General features: G+C 37.6%; 1 protein-coding gene across 1 annotated transcript in view; it reads right to left on the reverse strand.

The window, feature by feature from the left end:
* The window catches only part of LOC148058862 (uncharacterized), a 12,013-nt gene extending 11,294 nt beyond the window's left edge, over positions 1 to 719 (reverse strand). The window contains exon 1 of the mRNA XM_087781449.1: positions 699 to 719. Coding sequence (XP_087637575.1) covers positions 699 to 719 — 21 coding nt within the window. The remainder of the gene's footprint in view (positions 1 to 698) is intronic.
* Positions 720 to 11,901: the final 11,182 nt, after the last annotated feature.

An 11,901-nucleotide genomic window follows, 5' to 3' on the forward strand; every position in this document is an offset into this window, starting at 1 on the left:
TCATCGGTGTGCGCATGTGCAGTACCTGCCCACGTGTGTGTAGGTGCAGGTGCAACATTTAGATCATCTGACATTAGTATCCGTCACACTTCTGTCAAACATTTCAAACAAGTGTATACAAAATATATACGTGTGCGTGCGAGTGTGTGTGCGTGTGTGATAGAGAGAGTGTGTGTGCGTGTGTGATAGAGGGAGTGTGTGTGCGTGTGTGATAGAGAGAGTGTGTGTGCGTGTGTGATAGAGAGAGTGTGTGTGCGTGTGTGATAGAGAGAGTGTGTGTGCGTGTGTGATAGAGAGAGTGTGTGTGCGTGTGTGATAGAGAGAGTGTGTGTGAGTGCTTGATCAAGAGAGAGTGCGTGTGTGTGCGTAACTGTGCGTGTGTGTCTGCGTGCGTGTGTGTGTGATATAGAGTGTGTGTGTGCGTGTGTGTGAGTGGGGGTGTGTGTGTGATACAGAGTGTGTGTGTGTGAGTGTGGGGGTGTGTTTCTGTGCATGTGTGTGTGTGTGTTTGTGTGATTTATTTGCGTAATTATTTGTTCATTATTTACATGTAATGTTATGTTGACAAGCAATTGTGAAATACATTTATTTATAAAGTATTTCATTTATATTTAATTATCATTATTTTGAAGTTCCTGCTGAAGGTTTTAATGTTTATATAATAATATATATATATGTACAAACAATAACAAACTCACCTGTGAACCTTTAACCTTCATGTGTTTATATAATAATATATATATATGTACAAACAATAACAAACTCACCTGTGAACCTTTAACCTTCAGGTGTTTATATAATAATATATATATGTACAAACAATAACAAACTCACCTGTGAACCTTTAACCTTCAGGTGTTTATATAATAATATATATATATGTACAAACAATAACAAACTCACCTGTGAACCTTTAACCTTCAGGTGTTTATATAATAATATATATATGTACAAACAATAACAAACTCACCTGTGAACCTTTAACCTTCATGTGTTTATATAATAATATATATATATGTACAAACAATAACAAACTCACCTGTGAACCTTTAACCTTCAGGTGTTTATATAATAATATATATATGTACAAACAATAACAAACTCACCTGTGAACCTTTAACCTTCAGGTGTTTATATAATAATATATATATATGTACAAACAATAACAAACTCACCTGTGAACCTCAAACCTTCAGGTGTTTATATAATAATATATATATATGTACAAACAATAACAAACTCACCTGTGAACCTCAAACCTTCAGGTGTTTATATAATAATATATATATATGTACAAACAATAACAAACTCACCTGTGAACCTCAAACCTTCAGGTGTTTATATAATAATATATATATATGTACAAACAATAACAAACTCACCTGTGAACCTCAAACCTTCAGGTGTTTATATAATAACATATATATGTACAAACAATAACAAACTCACCTGTGAACCTCAAACCTTCAGGTGTTTATATAATAATATATATATATGTACAAACAATAACAAACTCACCTGTGAACCTCAAACCTTCAGGTGTTTATATAATAATATATATATATGTACAAACAATAACAAACTCACCTGTGAACCTCAAACCTTCAGGTGTTTATATAATAATATATATATGTACAAACAACAACAAACTCACCTGTGAACCTCAAACCTTCAGGTGTTTATATAATAATATATATATATGTACAAACAATAACAAACTCACCTGTGAACCTCAAACCTTCAGGTGTTTATATAATAATATATATATGTACAAACAATAACAAACTCACCTGTGAACCTCAAACCTTCAGGTGTTTATATAATAATATATATATGTACAAACAATAACAAACTCACCTGTGAACCTCAAACCTTCAGGTGTTTATATAATAATATATATATGTACAAACAATAACAAACTCACCTGTGAACCTCAAACCTTCAGGTGTTTATATAATAATATATATATGTACAAACAACAACAAACTCACCTGTGAACCTCAAACCTTCAGGTGTTTATATAATAATATATATATGTACAAACAACAACAAACTCACCTGTGAACCTCAAACCTTCAGGTGTTTATATAATAATATATATATATGTACAAACAACAACAAACTCACCTGTGAACCTCAAACCTTCAGGTGTTTATATAATAATATATATATGTACAAACAACAACAAACTCACCTGTGAACCTCAAACCTTCAGGTGTTTATATAATAATATATATATATGTACAAACAACAACAAACTCACCTGTGAACCTCAAACCTTCAGGTGTTTATATAATAATATATATATGTACAAACAATAACAAACTCACCTGTGAACCTCAAACCTTCAGGTGTTTATATAATAATATATATATGTACAAACAACAACAAACTCACCTGTGAACCTCAAACCTTCATGTGTTTATATAATAATATATATATATGTACAAACATTAACAATCTCACCTGTGAACCTCAAACCTTCAGGTGTTTATAAAATAATATATATACGTACAAACAATAACAAACTCACCTGTGAACCTTTAACCTTCAGGTGTTTATATAATAATATATATATATGTACAAACAATAACAAACTCACCTGTGAACCTCAAACCTTCAGGTGTTTATATAATAATATATATATGTACAAACAACAACAAACTCACCTGTGAACCTTTAACCTTCATGTGTTTATATAATAATATATATATATGTACAAACAATAACAAACTCACCTGTGAACCTCAAACCTTCAGGTGTTTATATAATAATATATATATGTACAAACAACAACAAACTCACCTGTGAACCTCAAACCTTCAGGTGTTTATATAATAATATATATATGTACAAACAATAACAAACTCACCTGTGAACCTCAAACCTTCAGGTGTTTATATAATAATATATATATGTACAAACAACAACAAACTCACCTGTGAACCTCAAACCTTCAGGTGTTTATATAATAATATATATATGTACAAACAACAACAAACTCACCTGTGAACCTCAAACCTTCAGGTGTTTATATAATAATATATTTATATGTACAAACAACAACAAACTCACCTGTGAACCTCAAACCTTCAGGTGTTTATATAATAATATATATATGTACAAACAACAACAAACTCACCTGTGAACCTCAAACCTTCAGGTGTTTATATAATAATATATATATGTACAAACAACAACAAACTCACCTGTGAACCTCAAACCTTCAGGTGTTTATATAATAATATATATATGTACAAACAACAACAAACTCACCTGTGAACCTCAAACCTTCAGGTGTTTATATAATAATATATATATATGTACAAACAACAACAAACTCACCTGTGAACCTCAAACCTTCAGGTGTATCAAGAGCACCAACATGGTACAAACCATGTATGTGTTCAAGTGGCTTCAAATGTTGTGTTGAATAGTTGCAGCGACATCCGGACTCTGGTCTAAATGTGAAGACGCTGCAGAATGTCTGCATAGTTTGGCTGCAGGTTCTGGACGGGATCAGATGTCCTTCTGGGTCCTTCTGGTCCTGCACCTGTCCCGACCCACTCCTCGCTGACGGACGATTGAAGTTTGTGTTGACACTCGTGACGGATCTGCAGGTGTTGCTGTTGAAGTTGTACTAACTAGTACTTTGTTAGTACATCAGAAGATTTCATGAAACTTTTAAAAAAATCAAATGTGGTTGTTTTTTAAGCAGTTAATTATTATTTTTAATATTTTAATTCAATCATTTCTATAATAAAAGGTCGAATTACTTTTTTAAAAATAATTTAAAAAAAAATTATACAAAGTATTTTCAAATTTAAATATTTTTTTTTACACATTGAATTGGATTTTTTTTATTCCAATGATTCAAAAATAAATGTCAGAAATTCAATAGTTTTTTATTCACAGTCTTTTAAATTCAACATAAAACAGTGTAATAGTGACGCCAGACAAGACCAACAGAGCACAGAGCTACTCCAACTCTCAGCCAATCATGCGCCGTGCACGACGTCATGTGACCACATAGAAGCACTGATGCCTCAATTCATCGTGAAGGATTGAAAAAAAGAACATTTACACCTTAAGTGAGAGTTTAAAAAAGTTAAAGTGAGTAGCTCTGTGCTCGATTGGACGAGTCTGATACGATGACGATCATACTGACATATTCAATTGAACCATTTTGAACTTATTTATAACTTGTTGTAATCAGAATATCAGAAATGAGTTACAAAAACATTATTGAACACTATTATTAAAAGATGTAATTAAACGTTCTACTTCCATGTACTACAGTCACTGATGCTAGTTTGAATATTAAAGCTAGTATTAACTTAAATAACATCTTAATAATAATCATCTACTACTGTCTGGACAAGACTCTACACAAACAGCTGCTCGTTGAAAATAATGCTCAGTATCTTCTGTGTATTTATATCTGTGTGTGTGTGTGTGTGCGTGTGTGTGTGTGTGTGTGTGTGTGTGTGTGTGTGTGTGTGTGTGTGTGTGTGTGTGTGTGTGTATATATCACAGGTCGTGTGTTCCGCCTGGGCTCCGTTGATCCTCGCCGCTCGCTCGCACAACATACTTCTGGGCGAAGGTTGGACTTTTCAGCAGCTTCTTCAGTTTCAACATGAATCGTCTGCAACTGCTGCACTTTCCAGAGGAGAAAGTGAAGGTCCTGCTGTCACAGCCCTGCCCTTAAACCCATGTTTGATCGATGTATTTATCCGGGGGGGGGGGGGGGGGGTCCTGCAGCAGCTGTGCAGTTATTTCAGTCACGACAGGAAACTCTCTTTAATGGCTCACATGGAGGAGGCGTGAAATTCAAACATCTCCGAGATGATCCGGCGCCGTGACCCGGAGCGTCTAATGGATGACAAACCCTGTGAGCGCCACCATGTGACCTGCTGCGTCACCCAGCAGATGAATCTGGTTCTTCTGAAGCAGACGAGGAAACACGTGTGGAGACGTGTCCTCGATCTGACACTCGATCTGACTCACCGTCTGTGGTTGTGCGTGTGAGGTTGTGTGTCTGTGTGCGAGCGTGTGAGCGTGTGAGCGTGGGTGTGTGGTTGTGTGAGCGTGGGTGGTATAGGGAAGTGAAGTGTCTTCTGTTTTCGGGGGACAGTGTGAGAGAAAATCTTTCACCTACTTCAGATGTCAAAACACATGATGTGTGTTTGCTTCTCTCAGATGATTCTGCATCTCAATTGTAATAAAGTTATATCTGTCTCTGGCTGTTGGTGAAGTAAGTTGAATTAAAGTGGGCCTAGCATTGAACCCTGAGGAACACCACGAAACAATTGTTGACAATTCAATTTATACCCTTAAGCCGTCATCTTTCTTCAGTTATGACTGATTTATTGTGTATCTTTATGAACTAAATGTGCAATTACATGAATTAAAGAAATGCATTATATTTTGAATTGAAGTGTTTGTGAAAAACGTATTTGCATTGATGTATTTTGTAATAGAGTGTCATATTCTTTTAATTTATTAGTTGCTGACTCTTTTATTAACTATTTAAACAAAAAATATCTTTATATTTGTAAATAAAATGGAGAAGAAGCAATAATGAAAAATCTATATTTTAGATTGTATTTGTTTTTTAACTCTGTGTTTTCTTATGAAAAGCTGAAAAAAACAAACGAATGTTTGTTATTGAGTCACTTCATGTGAGCATTTATTTTCAGGTCTCTTGGTTTTAAAACCATGAGGGAATGGAACCTTCTCTCGCTCACAGTGTCTCGTTCCTGTTTTCAAATCTTGTTTCATCAAAGTCACCGTTTATCGCCTGAAGATGTTTTCCATGGAGTGAAACAAAAGGATTTTCTGCTGCATGTTTGTCTTTCCTCTGCACGTGTGCTCCAGGTGCTGACAGTCGTCCCCTCAACAGGATGTCCTGGTCCTGGTCCCGGCGCGACCTTTGGATCCGTGGACATGGAGGCGAGTCCTCGGAGCAGATGTGACCAGGATGAAGGGAAGGTGCCACATTTTTTCTTTTCACAAACCTGAGTCAGCGGCGACGACTTCCTCGGCAGGAGCAGCTCCTTCTCTCTCCTCCTTCTCGCTCCTCCTTTCAGAGCCTGGGAAGGTAAACATTCTGGTTCTGGTCCCGGTGAACACTGTGGGCTCCACTTGTGGCTTCACGGCCTGAAGGCGGCGCAGGAGGGTCAACGAGTGGATCTGTCCAAACAAATGCAGATCCAGAGAGAGCGGAGGAGCTGAGGATGCAGCTGGACACACAACATGTTTGTCGACACTAGAACCTGGATTAAAACTTTTCTTTCCGACCCGTCGCTCCCTGAGGCGGAGACAGAGTTAGAAATATTTACTTCATTTTTAATGATTTACTGAGAAATACAGATTTAAGACATTTTAAAAACAAAAAACTAAAGTGAAGTCGCACTAGACAACAACAAGACCAACAAACAGGAAAGCATGCATGAAAAAAACAATACCATGAAATGTTTTCACATGCAGACAGTAACTCTAAGCTAGACAGTAAGCTCTAGTAGAAGAACTCACATTTCTCCTTGAAACTCTTCATCAGTTTCTTCATGGTCAGACCGTCATGATCTGATCCAGACTTACACCCCAGCTCGGGCTCTGAGGTCTGTGGATCAGAATCTACTGATGGTTCCTGAACTTCCGGACCAGACTGACTCCTTCAAGAAACATCTCAACACTTTTATTTGAGCTTTTCCTTAATTCTCTGATACACTAGTGTTTGTCTCGGTGTTATCTTGATCTTTTAAGTATATACTTTATTAAGCATTTTATTGTTAAAGTTGTTTATGACCCTGGTCTGGAAAAGCTCTCTATAAATATAAATAACTTACTAACTTATAAACAAATATTGTATGTTTTCGTTGACTTTCATAGAGAGTAAAAACACATATGATCAAATGTGTCCAAGAAACCTCTTTCAATTTGAGGTGAATCATTTCTTGGAGCCTCTACTGAACGTTTGAATCAAATCATGTTCCATCGAGAACCGAAGTGAGACTTCCTTCCTGTACTCACTAGAATATGAGTTTCATTGTTACCCTCGTGTGTTGATCCTCCGTCTGGTTCTTATCTGCTCCTCAGGAGGACCAGGAGCTGACGGAGGTGAACTCTGGAGGTGTTTGTCCAGGATGGATCGCTGCTCTCCTCCAGCACTGCAGCCCTGAGGAGAGACTCATGAAGACACGCCTCACGATAAGATGAGCAAACAAACCTTGTCTGGCGAGTTCGGCGTCTGTCGAGTCTTTTCTTCTAATCTATGCTTGTTACTGAAATAAATCCATGAAACTCTGACACAACTAGACGTGTGTGTTTTCAAGAATGTGTTGATACGTATCATGATACAATAATACTATATACAGGGATATATAGTGATAGTGTAGTAACAAGTATATATGCGTAGTATTGTCCAGTACTTGACTCTGGTGTTGTGATAGTGTAGTAACAAGTATATATGTGTAGTATTGTCCAGTACTTGCCTCTGGTGTTGTGATAGTGTAGTAACAAGTATATATGTGTAGTATTGTCCAGTACTTGATTCTGGTGTTGTGATAGTGTAGTAACAAGTATATATGTGTAGTATTGTCCAGTACTTGACTCTGGTGTTGTGATAGTGTAGTAACAAGTATATATGTGTAGTATTGTCCAGTACTTGACTCTGGTGTTGTGATAGTGTAGTAACAAGTATATATGTGTAGTATTGTCCAGTACTTGATTCTGGTGTTGTGATAGTGTAGTAACAAGTATATATGTGTAGTATTGTCCAGTACTTGACTCTGGTGTTGTGATAGTGTAGTAACAAGTATATATATGTATTATTGTTGAGTACTTGCTGCTGGACTCACTGTATCCTCTCGTCCTCAGTCATCATTCTTCCTTTAGCTGCAAGGATGTAAAGACTGCCATCTACTGACTGATCCACCCACAAATGACCGTAGACATGGGAGGAAATCAGAGTGTTTGAAATGAACACATGAATCAGTCTTAACAACGACAGACACACACTGATTCTCCAGAGTGTGCGTCTGTGTTGTGCACGTGTGAGTCCTGGTCGCCCCCTGCTGTGCCCCCCCCCTGACTGACAGCAGTCGCTGCACAAAAGCTGCTCTGAGCTCCTGCTCCGAGTCTATCAACTTCATCAGGATCTCCAGTATTGATCAGCTCATTGTCCTCGTCCCTGCTGTCAATCAATACCTCCTTATGAGGACAAATCACTCCGGCCTGTTGTCTTTGTACAGCTGTCAATCAAGCCCGCTGACATATCTGACCCTGATATCAGTGGAATAATCTGGTTCATCTGCTGCGTTAGACAATTATCTTTATTAAAAAATGATTTATTTACTGTCAACATGTGCGATGATCATCTCTTCTCTAATCTGTCTTTCACACTGATTACACACACACACACCTACGTGTGTAGTTGTGTAATGGTTTAGAGAGTCGCTCACACTAGATGTAGAAAATGATAAAGAATCATGTTTATTTTTAACTAAACATGTTTTCTTAACCTCGAAATCATCATGATGTTTTTTTTTTTATGTTTCGTTGATTATAAAACCAGAAAAATATCAAATATTGTGTTTCTTGAAAAGATAGTATGACATGAATGATACACTTATAGTATCAACAATTATCTACGATTGATTGATCTTGTCTGATCATCTTAAAAAAATATCTGTGGAAACAATGACACGCTTTTGTCACTCATTATAGCGTGTAGTACCGCACACTTCCTCCAGAGGCAGAGTTTTAAGATTGAGTTTCATTTTTGTGGACATCAGTGATTTTTAGATAGAAATTCATGTTCATGAACATTTTATTAATAATGATATATACACACAACACTAACTGTTTTTTTTTAAAGTACACATTATTGGGTAAATAGAAATCACTCACACTCACACTCACACATACACACACACATGCACACGCACACACACATGCACAAACACGCACACGCACACACCCCCACGCACACACACACACAGACACATATACACACACACACAGAAACACACACACGCACACACACAAACGCACACACACACACACAAACACACACACACACACACACACGCACACACAGACACATATACACACACACACAAACACACAAACACACACACGCACACACACAAACGCACACGCACACATGCACACACACGCGCACACACACACACAGATGAATGGCTGGTGTGATGAGCTTCCTCTGGGCCAAACCGTGTCCGTGCTCATCAGCAGATCAAGGTCTTGTGACTCATTAAAGACTATTGTGTGGATCCAGGATCTCCGAGGATGTGACGTGGAGATCAGCTGGTCACGTACAGAGCAGGAGGATCTGTCGCTGTGAAGCTGAAGAGAAACAGACTCACAGTGTAAGAAAATGAAATCACAAAACCTCTCTGTGATGGAATAATCAGTTCCTTTGTATCAGGCTTTTATTTTGGTAACTCAGGAATGTTCCTGCTTGTGTGGTTCACCTGGCCAGGTGCCATGAGTCAGCAGCGGGCGGTCAAGGGTTTCAACTTCTAGACACAACAGTCAGCGAAGAAAAAAACAAGCCTCTGATGCTCCAGCTTCCCGATGTCGTCTGGGATGATTCCGAGTTGGGGAGAGGCTCATTGTTCGGGCGTCTTTGTAGTGCAGGACCCTGGAGGCGGAATGTGGGGATTTCCTGCCCGGTGGGTATTTTTAGATCAGTGTGTGAATCAGTGTGGTGCTGGTCAGCGAGGGGTCTCATGTGATCGCAGACAGGATGTGTTTGTGGCTCTGAGCTTCTTCCAGGAGCTGCTCCGTCCAGGAACTCAACCCCTAGTCTGTGTTTGGTTGGAAATGTCACGACTCAACTTCCCCCCCGACAGCTCCAGGACTCGGTGTTCTCTGAGGTGTTTCACGGGGGGGTTCGGCCCGGGTCATCCGCAGGTCTCTGACCTCCCAGAATAATATTCTCCTCCTGGACCCACATTGAGGGGCATCAATGGGGGCGTCCATGCAGGGGACGGGCGGGCGGATGAGCGGGGTGAAGGCGGGGAGTGGACGGGTCAGGTCTTGAAGGCCTCCTCAATTCTCAGCCACAAAAACCCAGTCACGTGTCCTTCCGGGTCTTGAGCAGGAACTGTCATGTGGACTGACGAGACCTGACACCGTGGCTTGACCTGCCTTTGAGCAAGAGAACACTTAGTTGTTGAAGTGAGTGTCGAGTCAGAGGCGGTCGGAGCAGGTGAAAGGTTTCACTCCGGACTCAATACGTGCATCATCTCCTCTGTCTTTGTGCTTGAATTAAATATGTTTTGATTGTCGAAGCTTCTCAACGTACACGGAGGAAAATAAATCTATGTTTTCAACCAAAACACAACAAATAAAACTGAGCAAAAGTTGACACAATGACAGTCTTAATACTTACATTTTACTCTTTTCTTAATTGTAGACAAGAGTTCCATTTTAAATATTTATTTCAAGTGTTTCAATTACAGAGAAAAAGATTCTTTATCGTCTTCATTGACAATTAAACACGTCAACACTTTCCCAACAACATAGAAGGGAGAAAAAAAGGAAAACATTCAATAAAATAAAAAAATAAATTACAATTATAACAATGTAAGGTTGAATAACATAGTAAACCTTAAACGATTTAAAATATTTTTAAGTCAAACAGCTGGTGTCCATTACATTGTAAGGGACACACATAATATTTTATATATATTTTTTATATATATTTATGTATATTTAGTTAATATATCGCTCATTTTGTGTGTCATCTTATTTAATTATTATATAAATATATAACTATACTGGCCGTATAAGTATTCTGATAATCAAATTAAATAAATTGCTTTTATTTTTAAAGTTGACTTGGGCTGTTACAGAGAAAACGATCCGCATGTTTTTATTTTAAAATAAAAGGAGGAAGTTTATATAAAAGTCAAGTCATTGTCGAAAGTTTTGTTCTGATTTAAACTTTTTGTCAATAAAGTTTCCGTGACGTCACTCGACGTTAGCTAGCGACACGTCTGACGCGCGAGCTCAGGTAAGTTGTTGAACATTTCATCAAATATAAATGTTTTTGTTGCTTTCGCTGTCATTTGTCAAAGTTTCGAACACATACTATCATATTTGAAGGTGTTTTCCTCTTATTAGTTGTGAATTATTTCATTTTAAGGTCGTTTTGTTTCGTGATTTCTCTCGATTTTGTTGTGTAACGAACTTTTGTGTGACTTTATTCATTTCAAGAGCGTGTGTTTGACGCGTTTGTATAAACTTTTAACTTTAAACTAATCTTCAATACATACCAGATACATTGAAGCGTTTAAACAAGTTATTTTTGTGCTTCAGGAACCACTGATGCTACTTGACAACAACAACATGTACTCGTGAGTATCTTCAGGCTCTTTGTCCTTTTTTTTGGTTTATAAAACATTTTTAAACCGTCTAAGTGTCAAAAATTACTGCATATATATGCATAATTATGAAAATATAATAATAACTTCCTCTGGTAGTCGTGCACGAATATTTTTTATTGAAATTATTATTATTTTTCTGAAATTAACAACGATAAATGTGTCTGATTAAATAAACCTATTTACTGTAATTGAATCATCATTAAATGTGAGGAACAGTTTCTCGAACGATCCTTTTGATTAAGAAATACAATGATAGTTTTAACTTGTTAACGGTTGAAATGGCTGGTTAATTAGAAAGGAGTGCAGATAGAGATGCTGAAAGACTGGATGAAGGTTCTCCTCCTCATCACAGCTGCTGCTACAATAGCCTGAGATGACATCATCACATATTTCAGCAGTGAGTCAGAAAACAGGTCAACTCTTGAATGTCTTGTTCACACACTACTTATCTTTCCTAATGGAATTAAGTCTGCCCTCCCCCTGAGCT

This window comes from Callionymus lyra, chromosome 19 (assembly GCF_982586985.1).
Source record: "Callionymus lyra chromosome 19, fCalLyr1.hap1.1, whole genome shotgun sequence".
Classification (NCBI taxonomy): Eukaryota; Metazoa; Chordata; class Actinopteri; order Syngnathiformes; family Callionymidae; genus Callionymus; species Callionymus lyra.